The 18748-nt window shown below is 43.5% G+C and overlaps 1 protein-coding gene across 20 annotated transcripts in view; it reads right to left on the minus strand.

Annotated features, from left to right (window-relative positions):
- Positions 1 to 18748, minus strand: part of HDAC9 (histone deacetylase 9) — a 777497-nt gene that overhangs the window by 425037 nt on the left and 333712 nt on the right. For all 20 annotated transcript variants that reach the window (XM_056800543.1, XM_007505411.3, XM_056800542.1 and 17 more), the window contains 2 exons: positions 17648 to 17861; positions 16722 to 16939 (listed from right to left, as the gene is read on the minus strand). In XM_056800543.1, coding sequence (XP_056656521.1) covers positions 16722 to 16939; positions 17648 to 17861 — 432 coding nt within the window. The remainder of the gene's footprint in view (positions 1 to 16721; positions 16940 to 17647; positions 17862 to 18748) is intronic.

Consider the following 18748-nt stretch of genomic DNA (forward strand, 5'->3'; position numbering starts at 1 on the left):
TTTCCTTTACACAGCTTCAAAGAGGGAGAAGGCGGCCAAGGACGCCCCATCATGACGTGAGTCCGATACACAGGTCACTTCGGCCTTCCTAATTGGCCAAAGAGTCAGTGCTGCCGAGATGAGCTACTCTTGTAGAATGGCTTTCAACCTGGCTGAGGTGGATTTGCTTTTGTCCTCCCTAAATAGCATGGGCTCCATTTGGGGCCGTAGCAGGGATGAATGTCAACATCTCTTCTTGGAAAATAAAATCTTTTCCTTCAGCATCAAGAAAAGTTGGTGTAACATAGCAAGTCTGGCCTCAGAGTGTCTTGATTTGAATCCATGCTCGGCTATTTCCATCTATAAGCATGAATAAGTCACTCTGACCCTCAGTTTCCCCACTCTGTCAAATCAGGATGAAGACAGCTGTGAGAGCCAACAGAATTGCTGCAAAGCTCAAACAAGGTGATGTCACACCAAATAACACAAACATCAGTTTATTCTATTCATCAGAAGCAGTACTTAAACAAGAGGATTATTTTTATCATCATAAGTCAAAATGGCTTTTATTCCTCCAATCTGAGGTGGAGAGGGAGATCTGGTGTCTACCATCCTATGCCCCACTCTTCTCTGGAAGGCCTTTACACATGGAGACCCACGGACCATTTCAGTGGAACATGAACCCACCGAGGGCAGCGGGCATCCGTATCCCTGGTTTTTGTCCCCCCAGCACATTGGACAGGGCCTGGACCACTGGCAGCGTGGCAGAGATGCTCGGGGATGCCACTACATGAAAGCAACAATCAAAGGAATTGACTGTTTGCTAAAAGGTCACTGAAAAAGAGGGAAAACACAAGTCTAGGGTGAACTCCCATCTCTCTCGGTTCAGCCCACTGGGGACAAGTAGAACAAGACCGACCCCAACTCCCCATGGCCGGCCGCTTTTCAAGTCCTTCAAAGCAGCTCTTGAATTTCCCTGAACCTCCTTTACCTTATTAGTAATAGCTAACATATGTGCATTACATATATGTTTATATGTAACCTGTTGAGTGCCAGGCATCATGTTAATAGCTTTACAATTATGATTCACATGTAATCCTCACAACAATCCTAAAAGGTAGGTGCTATAATTATCCCCATTGTACAGAGGAAGAAACTGAGGTAAACAGAGGTTGTGATTAAACTCAGGTCTTCCTGATTGCAGACTCATTCACCTACATTTATTTCTTAAGTGATTTGTCACAATATAAACTCAAGGTCCTTCACCAACATAGCTGCCCTTCTACAAATACTCTTTGGGTCGTCAGTGCTCTCAAGACTAGTCAATCAGCTTTTGAAAACATCAGTCCTAGTTAAATTTTTTAAGGGGGGGGGGGAGAGCCCTGAGATTTCAGAGGTTTAGGGAACTCTCAACTATTTTTCCCCCAATGCAGATAAACAACTATTCTAGAAATTAAGAGTTTCAGGAGTTCCAAGACATAAGTGACTTGCCCAGGGTCTCACAGTACAAGGCAAAACTTGCCTGATTCTGAAGCCAGCTTTTTATCCAAAAGGCCATTCATTACTTAGCCAGCATTTCTAATTCAATCAAGTAGTGTAGGGACTAGACCTTTAAAAGGATGATGCAGTTACTGGATCGAGGATAGAGAACAGCTGGGTAAAAAGCTATATGTAAAGAGCTTTGCAAACCTTAAAGCATTTCCTCAAGGGTTCAAGATTTGGTTTTAAAAATATTTTCATTCCAAGATTTCCATATAACTGCCCTACTTTATTTTACAGGTGGTACACTGGATAGAGCAATGGCCTTGGACTCAGGAAACATTATTTTCCAAGTTTAAATCTGTGTGGCCCTGGGCAAGTCACTTAACTCTAGTGGCCTCAGTTTGTTTAACTGTAAAAGAAGCTAGAGAAGTAAATAACAAACTACTCCCGTCTCTTTGCCAAGAAACCCAAAATGGAGTCACAAAGAGTCGGCCATGACTGAAACTGAACAACAAATTTGATTTTATGCATTTAAAAATATTCTGTGGAATACACAACCTTCACCAACCCAGAGTGCCAAAGAGGTGCAAAAGAAACTGAAAATCCTTGCAATAAAACCTATTGCTACTCTGATTAATGGCATGCTAATATTAATGTAACCCCAGATAGATTCTCTCTCAATTTCCCTACAAATCTAAGAGCCTATGAATTGTCCAAGGGGGGGAAACCAGGTAAGAGCAGGCAGGACAGAGATGAGGAACCAAGAGTTAGTTTTCTGCAATGGCAACATGAGTCCACTTTCCTGGATTTTGTAGCCACAAAGTTGGCATTCCTCATCCGGTCATGTGACTTACGCGGATTTCATTCTTTCATTCTGTCATAAACTCACTTCCCGAGGTTGGAAGGGGTGAGGGTGGCTGGGGGGGGGGGGGGGGGGCTTGTTTTCCTTTGGTATCTCCTTTGAAGTGCTTGGGATTAACGTCTGCCCAAGTGCTCACATATTTGAATTCCCCATATATTTTCCTTCCCAGATTTCCTTACCTCACAGTCACAATCATCTATTGTTTTTTCATTCATTTTCTAAAAAAAGTTTTGTGGGAGATTAACTGCCTGGAGAGAAAAGGCGGGGTGAGCCCTCCTAATCCCTCTCCTCCCTCTGCAGGCTTCGAGTTGGGAGAAGAGCCTGAGGACTTCCCATGGAAGTAACAAATTACTCTGCTGCCCCAGCTATTTATCCTCTTCTCTAAACAAGCCATTTCAGCACATCTGATGGGAAAGTGCCATGACTTTGTGGAAGCTAGACATGATCGATTCTCAGTGGAGGCCCTCCGAGGATGCTGGCAGGGACTCAGGGTTTCCCTCAAGGCTCACCAAGTACATCCCATCGGCTCTAGATCAGAGCCTTTGTCCTTCGTGGTGAGGTCAAGTCCGAGGCATCGTGAAGCCGTCAGTTGACAGATCGGGGCCACCTTCCTAGACAAGGGACAGTGAAATGATTTGGTCCTCAGGGGGGGAAGAATGGAATTCCGCAATGGTGATTAAAGGACCCGGCATGGAGGGGAGCTGTCACAGGGCTGGAAGAGAATTCAAGTTGACAGCAACAACTCCCAGTTTCCAGAACGAGAGCCCAGTTCAGGTTTCTCCATATCCAATTTTCTGAACCCAAGAAGAGGCATTTTTTCCATCCATGGCTGAAAGGGCTGTCAGCGTCTGTAGTTTGATTCGACTTGGGAAAGGCAATAGAGTAAACTAGGGCAGCTTGATGCCTGGTCCTGGGAAAGGGAATATGAGATTTTGCCCCAGTTAAGAACAGCGGCGGCCCAGGGTCAGCTTCAAATCAAAGAGCAACGGACGACCACAAACCAGAAAGAAGCTAAGCAGGCTGCTCCTGGGGTTTTTGCCTTTTGCTCTCAGGCTGATCAAGCTGGTCTCATGGAGAACTGAGGATGCTATCGAGCCAGCAGAAAGGAATAGTATAATAAGAGGAGTAGTGAGATTTGTTTGGTTCCCTTTCTGGGTCCCTCTCCCCCACCCCTGTGCTAGTGCTTTAACTCCCCATAGGAAGTGAGTGGAAGAGATGATTGGCGATAACATTTGGGATAACTTGGTGAGCTTCTAGGAACCGATGACATCTCTCCTCACCTTGGATTCTCCCTGAATGATCCTGGAAAAGTCACTTAATATCTCTCAGGCTCAGTTTCCTCATCTGCAAACAGGGATAATAATTAGATCCTCCCTTACAGGAGTCTCCAAAGACAGAACGTAAGCAAAGTGCTTTACAAATCTCCAAGGACTCTACTAACAGACATTATTATTACTTGACCATTAGAGGAGGATAAGCATTGGATTCTCAAAAAGGTCATAATCAGTGGTGGTAAGGAAATCTTTGAAAGACTTCCTCTTCCAACCTCCTCACTCCACAGGTGAACAGAGGGTAAGTAAATTTCAGAATTATAACTGGAATGAAAAAAGACAGTGGATAGTGCTGGCGTGGAGTCAGGAAGACCCGAGTTCAAATCTGACCTCAGATACTTCCTAGGCATGTGACCCTAGGTAGGGCACTTAATCTGTGTTTGCCTTAATTCAATGGAAAAGAAAATGACAAGTCAGTACCTTTATCAAGAAGAATCCATGTAGAGAAGAACACCACAGAGGGTCAAGAAGAGTCAGAAACGATTGAAAGACTGAACAACTAGGATAAGGCTGCTGGGGCTTTGACTGGAAGGCTGTTACCATCTTTATTATAATGAAACCTCTGGACATAACAGCTAGTTAGAATAACTGGGGGGCAGCTGGGTAGCTCAGTGGATTGAGAACAAGGTCTAGAGATGGGAAGTCCTAGGTTTAAATTTGATCTCAGACACTTCTTAGCTGTGGGACCCTGGGCAAGTCACTTCACCCCCATTGCCTCGTTCTTACCATGTTTCTGCCTTGGAACCAATATAGAGTTTTGATTCCAAGATGAAAGGTAAAGTTTAAAAAAAAAAAAAAAGAATAACTGGATACACTGGGAAACTACTACATCGCTGAACTTTTCCCTTCCTGGGCAGAATGGCTTCCTCATGTCAAGAGATCTTTGGCCCTACCACCCAACTGAATATGTCTTCAAAAGTCAATTTGTGGCTACTTTTGGGGTTGTTTGTTCCACTCCTACTTTGTGAAGCTTATTCCAAGCATGAAAATTATACATGATGCCTTTGGTGACTTTTTGGTTTTTTGTGACTTCTTTACATCAAGGTGAAGACTCCTATCCAGGTTCCTCTAATTCCAAATTCAGCACTTCAGTTCATTCGTTTCTTTATTTCCTATTCTACTCTACTGATGCTGCACACAGGCTAATACATTGTAAGGTGACAGCAGGCAATAAGGAAATGTTCCCCAAAAGAAGCAAGATCAGGGGTTGAAAGGAATATAATATACAAAGGGAATAGGTAGACTTGGGTAGGAGAAGGGGGAACTACTCATTCTATCTCCAGAGTTCCAGGAAAAGTAGGTTTTTGTTCCACTGGTTACATTTTCTTATGTTTATTCTCTCGTTAAGTGGAAATATCAGAACCTGATGTCTACTTAGAGCTACAATGGGCAGGGCAGTAGCAAAACCACCAGAATCTCCCATCTATAAAAAATGAGAAAATAGTACTGAAAAGGACAGGAAAGAGAACAGAGATGGAGAGAGGAAAAAGGAGGCAAGAATGTACTTCTCCTCCCTAAGGATGCAAGAGAACCATTGTGACTCCTTACCAAGGAGAGACCAATGTGATCACCCTAAAAGCAACTCAGAGCAGAGAAGGTTTCTAGGCACATGTTTGTGTACTCAGGTGTCTGAGCAATGACTTTACAGCTGTTAAGACTGAATTAAACTCTCATACTTACTTTCCATAGAGTTCAATAATATTTGCTCAAATAAGAGAAGGCAGACAGAGAGAAAGAAGTCTATTCTAAGTTAGCCACATGGGTGCTTCTCCACATGGCTCTCTCAGCCACTGTCTGTTCACTGCATGCTCGAGCAAATAGAGAGACCCCACTTATTGGAACTATGTGTTTTATATCTTATCCTTTGCCCTCAGATCCTAACCTGATCCCTTCTGGTCAATGTGTCTAGGTCACTCTCCTGTGACCCACACTAGAGTGCACTGACATGATAATGCACTAGTAGTACTGGGACACAGGTAGGACCCCAGTACATGATTCTGGATGGGGAGGTTGAGGTGTGTGTGTGGGGGGGGGAGTTCCCTTCACACAATCCCCCTTTCCCCCCTTTGATTCTTTGGGAGACCAGCATGTTAAAATCTCCTCATTTGGGGTTTCTGGAAGATTAACATGTCAGGTGTCCACCAATGAATCATTCCACATATGTAGGTTATACTTGTAAAGTTTCTCTTACTAGAGGTGTGTAAAACATTGCACTTTACATAGAGGGAATTACAACAATTTGGGGATAAGCAGGAAGGAAATGAAAAAGGAGCAAGAAAACAAAAATGATTTATAAGTGCAGTGACAAAAAGCCAATTAGGGGGCACTACCCTTTGGCATAGGAGTTTATATTCAGAAGAAATATGTTCAGTTCATTTTATCCCAAAGTCCACTCTGGATCTTTTGCTGTTATGTGTGGTTTCTGTAGGAATCCTTATAACATCTTCTCCAGAAGATCCACTTTCTTGATTCGGCATGTTAGCGGATTTTCTTTCCCTAAAATTGCTTTAAAAGATTTTAAACTTTGGAATTGAGGATAATTATACACAATAGTAAGAATATTTAGCTCATGCTTCATTTGCAAACTTTGATTAAGGAACTGATATTTCTAATGGTGTTAGTTCCAGGCACAAATAGAGTGATAAATGGTTTCTCTTTCCTAAAAGCCAAGGCCCAACAGTCAGTTCCATTCAAAGCATCCTTCAGGGGGATGACTGGCCCAAGTTGACTCTGCTTCTAATTCTAAGAACTTTGCCATTGTCATTCAATTGCTCTCTCACCCTGGAAACAGTGATGAGAACATCTAAACTTGCAACATTCTGCCTTGTGATCCCTTTGGTGAGTTCCTTTCAAGACTTTCATTTGAGAGACAAGATCAGCTATGCTTCCTTCTGTTCTCAGGATCAAAGACTTTGCTCTCGTGCTCAGATCCACCTTCCCCCCACCTCCCATTCTTCCCCACCCTCCCCAGCTTTCATTTTTGTGCTATCTTCCATCATTAAAATGTACTCATCTTAAAGGCAGGGACTATGACTCTTGCTCATATTTATATCCTGAGCACAGTGCTAGACCCATGGCAAGCCCTTAATAAATCTGAGTTTTTCCTGAATAGCCATTTCAAGTCCTTTACCCATTGCCACCATCCTAATACAGACTGTTATTATTGCCTTCTAGATCCAGAATCTAGAAGTCATTTTCCCATGGGTATTGATAGACTCAAAGGTTTGAGGCCAATGCAGACATCTGAAAAGTTCTCATTTGCTCTGGTTATCACCCTTCCTCATGTGTGAGCTAATGAGGGTAGCAAAGCCCACTTCCTTTAACAAGGAGAAGAATAATCCATCTGCTAGCCTCTTCTCCTCCAGCTCCAGTGAGGCGTGTTCTCATGAGAAAAAAGTTCTGCTGTCCCAGGGCCCGATATCACCATAATAGGAGGAGAAGAAATAAACTTTTAGCTCAGCTGAAACTTGACACGCACACAAGATTTCATCCCATGATTTAGCTTCTCAGCATTGGCCCCTGGCCAGCTGCAGGAATGCATGAGATATTTATCATGAAGTAATTTCTGAGAAAACCATCTGAGTAGCAAAATGATGTAAGAGAAAGATCAAAACACATCAGCGCAAAGAGGTAAGTCACAGATTTCCATTTGCATTTCTCCAAAGGCTTTCTTGCTTGCTTGCTTGCTTTCTTGGGTTTTTGGAAAGAGGAAAACTCAGTGGGCAGAGTCTGCATCCACATGGGGCTGGCAGATTCATCATTGAAAAGGAGAAGAAGCAAACTCGCTGGGTAAATCTTGGGAGTGGGTTCTCATCAATGTACCAGCCACCTCACAATGGAGAGCAAGATGAGGAGAGCTATCAAATGGCATGTTTGTGGCAAATCTCAGTAATGTAAGAATATGAGTCATTTTGATTATGATTCTACTTTGGATTAGCCAATCATAGCCTTTTCTGCACCAACCAACCCCGCCTCCAAGTTTTCCAGATAGAACAATGTAACTTTCCCATATAACTAAGTTAGAGATATTATGGTGTTTTTCATTTGCTTGATCACTGAGTATTTCAGATCATGAATGACTGGCGTTGCCAATTTGTCCAATTTCACATCTTCCATGGAACTCTAGAGATGCTAGTTCACTCAATTATATATTTTTTTATTTTCTCCATATTGGAAACCACAAAGGTTTCCTAACATCTCCAGGGCACAAAAAAAAACATCAGAGATAGCTTCATTCAAGCTTGCTTGAAATTGTTTTGGCTTGGAAAATTTTCAGGTATGTTGGGTCATAAATTCTTATCTGCAAGGGATGTCAAAAGCCATATGGTTCAATTACATCATTTGATGGATAAGTAAAGTGGCTCCTGAAGAATGAGAGATGATGAGCCCAAGGACTCCTAAAGAGTAAATAGAACAGCTTAGATTTGCATTCAGATCCAATGACTTCAACTTTAGCATTTATTCTGATGCTCCACCAGGGTCAAAATATACTGCCAAAGCTTATGTGAGTTTCTAGAAAGAATTAACTGGAATCAAAGAAATTCACCATTAGTGAAAGGAGCTCATAGAACTTCAGCACCTGGACATGCACTCCAAACCAAACTTCATAAACAATTAGTGAGTATAGACTACGTTCCAATTAATAAGAAGAGAATCTCTGCCCTCGAGGAGCTCACAATCTAACAGAAGGAGACAACACCCAAGAGGAGACAGGGTAGCAGTAAGGATGTGATGACCAGGGGGTATTTTCTTCCATGGCAGAGCAGAAAATAGTGAGTGGAGTGAGCCCTTAAGTCCAGTTTTTGTCCTTTACAAAGGAAGGCACTGGGAGGAGGTTGATGTTCCATCCTCCAGCCAGATGAGGGAGGTGGTCTGGCAATGAGATTAGAGGTGATGAGCTGAATGTGGAAGGGGCATCCTAGTACTAAGAGCTGAAATCAGTAAGAGCAGCAGATGCAAAATGGAGCAAGACACATGAGAACATCCAAATTCTACAAGAGCCTGTGTGTGCACATGAGAGCCCCTCAATTCGCTGGCTGGTAATCCTCATGATGTTTTCATTCTCAAGTCTTTCCAGTTGACAGAGCCCAGCCGGCTCATTCCTTCTTTGTCCTAGGCACTTGTGTTCACCTGTCTCACCTCCAGGACATTCTGGCTTCTCTTCAGTTCCTTTCCTCCCCTTTTGTTTTCTGCTCTAGACCTGGAATTCTTCAGCCAAAACAGCTCAGAAGGAAACTAGAAATGTGCCTGTGGCTTCAGCCCCTAGAGAATTGTGTAGGGGCACGGAGGGAGATTTGCCCAGAGACACAGTACCAGCAGGTCTGAAGCAAGATCCAAGCCTTTGACTAAAGGGATTTCTCTTGCACATCAGCAAGATCCAGCACCTCAGAGGAAAAAATCCCTGGCTTTGGAGTCAGATGGGTTCAAATCCACTCTCCTGCCTACATGACCTTAAGCAAGCCACTTCATTTCCCAGGGCCTCCATTTCCTCCTAAGTAAAAAGATAGGATTGAGCCAGGTGGCCTCAAGGGTCCCTTCTAGCTCCAGGTCTATATAATATAATATGATGCAAAGGATTTTCTCAATGAGCATGATTCCAAAGCAAACTCTTTTGAGGGAAAAATGTCACTTGCTATGTATTTTTAAAATTCTCCTTGACCTACCCATCTGAGTTCCATTCGTACCAGCCCTAGCATCAGCCACATGGATTAGACATAGAACTCAGCAAAAGACAATGGAGTTCATCAAACCTGTGAGCCAGGCAGAGAGACCTGCTTGCTACTCAGTGGAACCAAAGAGAGGAGGAAAGGAAGGAAGGTACACTAAGCAGCCAGATGGAAAGAAGCCATTCCTATGGCTGGGATTTGGTGGGGAAGGTGATCCTAACTTGTCTGGATGAATGACAAGATGAAGGCATTGGCCACTACAGGGAGAAATGGGTAGTGGAACACCATGGGGAAAGAAGCCATTTTGGTGTCAGAGGGTACAAGGTGGAATCCTTGCTCTGTAACTCAACAGCTATGGAATGTGGAACAAGCCTTGTCAATGGTGCAGACCTGGCACTTCCTTCCCTATATATTGATAGGCTGCATTCAGTGGCCTCCATATTGTAAGATCCTACATCCAGAGCTGGAAGGGTCCATAGAGGTCCTGGAGTACAGCTCTTCACTTTACACAGGAGGAAAAACCAAAGAGGAAACCAGAGAAAGGAAATGATTTATGGAACCAACAGAGCTGCATTTGAACTCAAGGCCAGGGCCACCAGCTTCAAATCTCTTCCTGCTTGGCCAGACTGCCTCCAAGACCCTTTCCTGGTCAAAGGTTAATAGCTACCTTTGGGATGGGGGCTAGAAGGTAAATTTGAAAGGGTGTCTGACCTGTGTGATACACAAGGATGGAGAAAGATCATAAAAATGGTGACTCAATAGAATATTAGGCCTGGATTTGGGAGGATGTGGGTTCAAATCTAGCCTCAGACACTTCCTAGTTGTATAACCCTGGACAAATCACTTGACCCCGATTGCCTAGCTCCTGATGCTCTTCTGCCTTAGACTTGTTAGTGAGACAGAAAATAAGGCTTAAAAATATGAATATATATAATATAAATATACTTAGAGATGCATGTTCATAAATATGTGCATATACATGAGGCCATTCATATTTACATATATGTATACAAATACACAGGTTCAAATGAGAAAGATCTGCCAAGTTCTCTGAAGATTAAGTGCTATCTTGGCGTCAGTGATGACTCGTTGTTGCGAGTTCATGGACCTGAGGAACCAGGAACAAACAGCCATTACTCCTTCCCTCACTTTGGAAAAGAACATGATTTAGTTCAATTATGTGCATGCATAAAAACACACAACTGTATGTAGGTACAGCACATAGCTACATAGGTAAACATGCATAAACATGTATGATATGTGCATATGAACATGCACTTATATATTCTTATGTATTTATACATGTGTGTATGTTTACACATGTGTGTGGGAGATTCTTCAAATGCAGTTCAGAGTCCCTTTTATGGGCATTTCAGATCTTCTGCATGTCACATCCAGGCCACAATCTGCTTCTCTCGGGTCTACTCTCACCAAACGACTACTTGCTTTTGCCCAAGAAGCTTTGTTTCTTCTTCTCTTCGACCTCCCAAAGAAAATGATTCAATGGTCCTAAGAGGACAGACGCAGCAAAGGGGAACACTGACAAATCTCCTCCTCATGTGCCCGTGTCCCCAGCTGGTGCCTGAGCTTCCCCAAGGCTACACCTAGTTTGGTAGACCAGACAAGTCACTGTGATGTCCCAGTTGCCTGGTCCCAAAGCTGCTAGCAGGGAGACCACTTAACTTTCCTAAGCCTTAGATTCCTCCATAGCCAGCTAAGGATGTCCATCCCATCCATTCCTTCTTCACAGGGTAACTGGAGAAGCAAAGGCAACAATGGCCAGACAGGCGCTCCCGTGACACCAAGCTTCATGAGCGTTTTTTAAATGGTCAGAGGGAGTCAGACCGCCTCCCAATCATTTGGGCCACCCATAGTTCATGGGGTGAGGCATAAGTCCATTACTTGTCTATAAAACTTGGATGAAAACTTGCAGTTTGGGGATGCAAAAGCTGGTGTCAGAAGAGCGAGAGTGGAGCGACGAATTCAGTGGGATGATTCCAAGCCCGTTCTAAGGCGTCTCTGAAATCCAAACTTCTCTGTGAAATGGGGAGGACAGCAGGACCTACTTACCAAGGCTATCGCAGTGGGGGGAAGTACTTGGAAAATGAATGGAACTATATAAGTCGTATTTGGGTTGTATGTTGGGAAGAAGGAAAAGAGATTACTCGCGTCCTTTGTGGCCATCCTGTGACTAGATTGGAACAAGGCAGAGGCAACAATGTTTTCCATCACAAAACCTTCTCTGTTGTCCCTTTGAGGGCAGGTGAAATCTCTTCTCAATACGGAGGCTCCCCAGTGTTGCCTGCTCCATCTTGATTACACATCTGGAATCCATCCTTAGAGAAAAGCCAGCAGAGTCATGCCTGTGTCCTCTAAACACCCAAGCTGAGAGGGCTTAACATACATTGCTCTGCTTGGAACTTTGAAGTTCCCTGGTCTTCATTTCATCTAATTAAGACAAGATTTAATAACCCAACCACTGGACAAACTAGGGACCCAGAGACCAGGTTTGTTTCCAATTTTGCATGAATTCTCTGCAGATTCCAAAAAATCAGCACCACATGGGTGAGCTCCCCGATAAGATTTGCTTTCTCCCGCCGTGTCCTGGAGGGAGGCTGCTTTTCATCTTGCCTCCATCCACAAGGCTGGGGCAAGAATCTGCCTGTCACAGAATCAAGGGGGATGCAGAAGGAGAAGATACACTGGGCAGTTCTGATATTAATAATGTGACTCAACAAAGAACAGTGGCATCAGGAGGTTATTGGCAGGGGGCATGATTCAGTCCAAAAAAGGAAGAAACAGTTAGTCGAAGGAAGATTGGTAATAGTCAGGGGTTGCAAGGAATTTTCTTTTTTTTTTTAAACCCTTACCTTCTGTCCTGGATTCAATATTGTGTATTGGTGCCAAGGAAGAAGAGTGGTAAGGGTTAGGCAATGGGGGTCAAGTGACTTGCCCAGGGTCACACAGCTGGGAAGTGTTTGGGGCCAGATTTGAACCCAGGACCTCCCATCTCCAGTCCTGACTCACAATCCACTGAGACACCCAGTTGCCCTCTAAGGGATTGTCAAAAGAGAAGAATTTATTGACATTATGACGATCCTAATTCTATTCAGTTTTCTTTCAGGAATACAGCAGTTTCTACCTATTTTCAGGAAATAGAATTGAAAGAAAAAGGAGAGCCCCATTTTACTTGATACTCAGCTACCTTGATATTTTAAACCTCTGATTTTTGAGCTAAACTATTACTGATAAATGTGAAGGCCTCTTATGTCAACCTTCAACCTGAAAGTGGTCCAATGCCCCTATTTGGAGATGAGGCAACCCAGGATCAGAAATGGCATCCAGCTAGGTGACAGTGGACAATGTTCCTGAGGCATTTACTAGCCCTATTACAAAGGAATTGACTCAGCCTCAGGCTCTTCATCTATAAAAACAGGCACAATATGTGAAGATAAAGTGAAAAAACACACATGAAGGACCTCAAAAACCTCAAAGGATGCTCTAAAGACAAGCTATCATCACCATGTCCAAATGGAAGATTTAAACCCCGGTTTTCTGAAAAAAAAAATACAACCCTTTTTCTCTGCTTGAAGTCCTCCCTGAGACCTTTCTGTTCATCCAATTAGCAATTCTTAAGACCCTACCATACGCCAGGCACAACATAAGATTCTGGGGTCATAGGAACTAAGCCACAGAACTAGTCCCTAATCTCAAGGAGTTTGGCATTGTTTTTCCCCTGGTAAACACTTAAATGTCTCCAAACATCACCACGTAAGGAGAGTGGGTTTGCATCTCACCAGGGCAGATCCCGATCCTTCTGGGATCTGGAGCTCCACTGTGAACGGGGATACGTGGCCTAAGCCACACTGGTCCTCCTTTGATGCAGATGGCCAAGCAGTATGCGAAGCCTTACCAACCTTGTAAGACCCGGCCAACCTTATGCTCCACTCTTCAATTCTTCAGGAACCCAGCCATCAGAGGAGGCCTGTCCCACAGAGGTTGATCAACCACTTATTTCGAGAACAATTCCTTTTCAATGCAGCAAAATGATTTAAGAGATGATTTCTAAAGATTGGGTTTTTAAAGATCAGGTGATTTCACTGATAAAAGGAAATCCCACTGAATAGAAACTCTTCCTGCTAAGATGAATTAGTACCTTTTCTGATGTTTAGTTTTAAAGAGTTGTCCAGGACACAAATGACTTGCCCAGGGCCATACATTTAGGATGTGTCAGAAGTAAGTTCCTTGACTTTACCAGATCTCTATCCACTCTGCCATGCCATCTCTCACATGAAAGAATATTAATATTTTTCAGGAGGTACCAATGCACAAAAAAAAAATGTGTCTTCAGACAGGATTGTGAGGGAAGATGGTTTCTTACATCAGACCAGAAAAATAGCAATCCTGCCAAGCAAAGCACTGTTGATGGATAGTTCAAGGATGTCATTTTTTGTCCAAGACAGTTGGAGTCTGCTAGCTCCTCCAGAGGGAATGGTAAATAGTGGCTGCCACCATTTCCCAATCTCCTCTAAAAATCACAGGTCCCTTCTTCTCACCAATGCCTTGAGCTGAAATGCTTCTCTAGCTGCCCAAGCTTGGCTGTTGAAATATTATAGATTATTATTTCTTAGTAAGAAATGAAAATTTTAAAGAGAGGGAGTGAATAAGCATTTAGACAGCATCCTCCATGGGTCGGGCACTATGATCAGCACTTATTCCAAATATTCCTTCATCTCATGTAAAAAAAAATAAGACTCTTCTAGAGGTAGCAAGACAGTGGAGAAGGAGTCATCTGGGCAAATCACTTCATCCTCTGGAGATGCTGCTGAGGACCCCAAAGGTCATTTTTGTCCAACTCCCCAACTTTTCAGATGAGCAAACTGAGGTCCAGGGAGTTTCAGTAACTCATACCCAGATTCTCTTGAGCCAATGTTCTTTCCATTGGACTTGGGGCATATATGTATACATATATATATATATATACAGCGAGAGAGAGAGAGAGAGAGAGCGCAGTACCAAAAAAGGGTAGAGTCAAAATCACAGAGAAAAACGATCCAGAAAGGCTTCCAAATTCTGATCAGTACAGAGACCAAGCATGAGTTGAAGGGAGCCATGAAGACACATCACATGACTCCCACTTCTCCATAGAGATTTTAGGTACAGAGTGAGACACACATTGTAAAGCATTACCAATGAGTTGGTTTGTTTTATTCAGTGGTATTTCTGGGTTCCTCAGAAAAGAGCTTCTGAGACGTTGAGATGGAGGATGGAGCTCTTCAGGAAGTCAAATTTAAGATGTACAATATTTTAAAAAAGTCATTGCTTTACCTTTTGTCATGACTCCAGAGAGCTGGGATCCTGTGAGATGAGTACCTCATGTGCCACAGGAAGGAAAGGGGTTTGAACCTGTGCTCACTTCTTTGCTGTCAGATACCATTCAAGGACTCGGAGATTTTGAGCCCAGTCTTCTCATTCTACAGATGAAAAGGCTGAGACCCAGGAAAGAAAGATCTCAAACTAAGAAGGTAATCAGAGATGGATCTAGGGCCTTCGGGTAATGCAGTGGATACCATGCTGGGACTGGAATAAAGAAGACTCATGGTTCCTGAGTTCAAATCTGACCTAAGGCACTTATTAGTTGTGGGACCCTGGGCAAATCACTTTACATTATTTGCCTCAGTTTTCTCATCTGTAAAATGAGCTTGAGAAGAAAATACCATGTCATGAAGAGTTGGATGTGAAATAATAAAACAACAAAGTCAGTGGCAGACCTGGGGGTTAAACCCTGGTTCTCTGCTATTAATGGCCCTGTACTTCACATTCAGTTCAAGTCAGCATGTGGGTACTAAGTACCTGATATAAAAGACAAACAAGCAACAACAATAACCAGTACCTGCTCTCAAGGAGCTCACATTCAGCACAGAGGCAGGGGGAAGTAACAGTGTGGGCACCAATAAGAAAAAGCAAACCAGAGGCAAGGCAGATGCCAATTAATTTCAAAGGCAGCAGTACCAAGGATAATGATCAGCTTTTGTCCAAGAAAGATAAGGAATACTGAGAAAACTGTGCCTGCACACACGTGTGCATGTGTGCCTGCATGTATGTGTGTGAAAGAGAGAGACAGAGAGACAGAAAGACAGAGAAATTTCTCTTCCATCATATGTCAGGCAACTCAATGTTCTATGAACTAAAGATCCCAGAGATGGATGCACCCTCTTTCCATAGTCTGCCTTCATTGTATGCTATCAACTATAACAGTGGCCCATTTCATGAATGGATTGACCCACACCAGCCGGCTTCCAAGAACATCATTTGATGATATCGGAGTTAATTCACTAGACCTCAGGCCATCCTTCAAACTGGGAGAAGGTGACACTCTTCCGTGACTCCCATTAGCCAGGCTATCCCTACGCCCATTTGGAATGTTTGCTCTTCCGAGGGTGCTAAACAGAAGGCAGCAGCCTATACAAAAGCTATACAAGCCTCATACATGACAGCCCTATTCACAACAAAGAAGCATCAAGCTAATTGCTTCACCTGGTCACAGGTAAAACAGACCCAAAATAACCTCTGCGGCTTTTTGGGTCCCTTTGGCTTTTGCTTTTCTTCTGGAAGCCTGGAGTCACTGAACCATTAGCTACGTAGGACCTTTAGTCGCTTGGAGGAGCTTCGGGGCTCTGAGGGGGCAGTGAATGCCCTTCCTGGCTGCTGAATCCATGGTCTCCCAACCTAAGGAATTTCTCTCCCCTTTCTGGACACTGCATGAAGGCTCGGCTCAGTGTTTTCGATGGCTCCACCCCCCTGGGGAAACGTGGGTGGATTTTTCATTCTCAGACATGAACAACAGTTTGACAGGATGTGCAGACTCATCTGAAAATGATCCTCTCTGCCTCGATGTCAAACTACAAGCCAGGAGAGGGGGGGTCTTGGGGAGTTTCCTCTTCTTACCCCCCACCCCAGAAGGCTGCTACATTCTGACTTCTTATTCTTGCATTTGCCCTGCATCTCTCCTCTATTCTATTGTCAGCTGAGAAACTCAAGGATCCTGTTAATTGCATGGAGGTCTCAGGACTCTGTTCTGAAGATTTTAGTGGATTCAATTCCCCCTCCTCAGGTCCACCAGAATCTTAGCACACTTGCCTATCCCAGACCAAACAGTCTCAGGTAAGTAAAGGGCTGATTACATTCTCCTGTAATGCATGTGTTCCATATTTAAAATGCTTTTTATAGAACATCCTGACTTTGTTTCCCCATAATATCATCCCGCCTAAGCTCCCGTTTAGATTCAGCAACCTCCAATTTCAGTCTTCCTTGTGTTGGTAGGAATGCGCACATTAGTGGGGAGTTTTTAAAAAGCAACATCAATAGCAATCAAAGCACTGCCATAGATGATGAACTCACTTTGTTCATATGGACCTGCTGCTGGTACTGTTTCTGTTTCTCCAGGAACTGCTGGTGCTGCTGCTGAATGACCAGCTGGGCCAATGTGCTCTGGGGCAAAGGGGCAGACTGGGTACGGTTCAGGGGCCTGTGGCGAGGCAACTTGTGGGCACCTCGAAGGCCAGGTGATACTCTCTCCTTTGTTGCCAGAGGGGACTGGGGATGGAGCGGAACCCCACCTGTGAAGCAAAGAAATAATAGCTTGCTTGAGATGCCACAGAAAGGAGAAACCATGATGATTGGCTATTAATTTGGAAGAGGAAGGGACAGGGCTCTGTTTACTTTTATTAAAGTTAGTCTAGCAAGAAAGCTAGGCAGCTAAATGAATAGAAAACCAGACCTGAGAATAGGAGGGCCTGCATTCAAATCTGGTCTCAGGCACTTCCTAGCTATCTGACCCTACTCAGGCCACTTAAACCCCACTGCCTAAACCTTACCATTTTTCTGCCTTAGAACTAATACCACCATGGTACGGTATTGTGTACAACAATACACCATATTGATTCTAAGATGGAAGGCGATGATTGCTAGGCAATGGATGGGTGGGAGGGGGATTCCGAGAAATTCATGTCCTCGAAGAGTTTACACTGTTCTTGGGGGAGAACAAGCATTCCCACAAGTTAATAAGGATGCAACATTATCTGCCCCATGTGCCTTAGACCACAGCTTATTAAAAAGCCTGTGCTTGTCATCCCTAGGTAGGATGCATTTCACTAACCTGGCAGGAGAAGAATAATGAGCATCTCCACCATAAGGAAAGAGTACCCTGGCCTGTGAAGCAACTTATGACCAATGTGACAGAATCAAGGAACTGTTAGATCTAGAGTTCTCAAATGAAGCCCAAGCCCTGAGATGATGTATGGGTTAGTGGTACCCCTGTTAATTACCAGTCACAAGCAGCTTTTGTTGCCTCATCTGCTCCTTCAGTAACAAGTGTTGTAGGAGTGCCTGATGGCTACTATTGGGTTTTCCTTCTAGGGCAGCATGGGGATGACTTGAAGTTGCTGGGATGCTTCCTGTGTACTGCCCAGGCAAAGTAACTCCTGGTGGCCTCAGTGCCGGGGCCTCGCACTTCTGTTTGTCTTTGATGGAAGATGAAGCCTGTGTCAAGAAATAACAAAGAGAATAATCCTCTTTTATCCATGCGGGCCATTTGGGCTGCACATAATTAGATCCGTTTATTATGTCATCATTTCCCAAAACAGTACCCCCCTCTTACCCAACGAATGAGCAAAGAAAGCTGGTAGGCGCAAGATTGTTAAACTAACCAAATTAAGGAAAGAGAAATAAAAAACAGGATCGAAGACACTTGAGGGAATGCTGGATTAGGTGTCAGGGCATTAAGCTTGAAGGAGAGGTTAGGATTTTTTTGTTGTTTTGGGTTTTTTTTCTCCCCCTTTCCACCAGAAGCATTTTCACATCTGGTTCCAGGAGTGAGTTCATTTCTGAAGAGACTTTGAAACATTTATACTCTGAAAGTAGAGGGTTTGCTAGAAACATAAAATTTATTCTAATGACTAAATCCAAGAAAAATTCTATATACATCGAATGTCTAAAGAGATAAGTATCCATGATGATATCAGAATAGACAAGAAAAATTGCCAGTTCCCTCTCCCCTTGTATTCCTCGCCCTCTACAAGCTGACTGATTCCAGGAATTGCTAATTTTTTATATGTCTTCACAGAATCACAGGAGTCCTGAGTTGGAAGGAATCTCAAACTCCACCCTGTGTAACCTATGCCTGACCAAAAGTTCCTTCAGCAACATGACTGGTCAATGGTCACGCACTCTTTGCTTGAAAACTTCCAACAGTTTTGTTCCTCAAATTTCTCTATGCAAAATAATGAAATTCAATCCATTGAATCTCCTTTGGAGGGTGGGATTTGAAGAGTCTTCTAAATAAATAGTTTTGTTCATTTTCTAAATGAAACCTCATTTCTTATCTGGCTTCACTACATGTGGGTTCCTCTGATTGACTTCTCCTCCAT

Source organism: Monodelphis domestica, chromosome 5 (genome assembly GCF_027887165.1).
Source record: "Monodelphis domestica isolate mMonDom1 chromosome 5, mMonDom1.pri, whole genome shotgun sequence".
Taxonomy (NCBI): Eukaryota; Metazoa; Chordata; class Mammalia; order Didelphimorphia; family Didelphidae; genus Monodelphis; species Monodelphis domestica.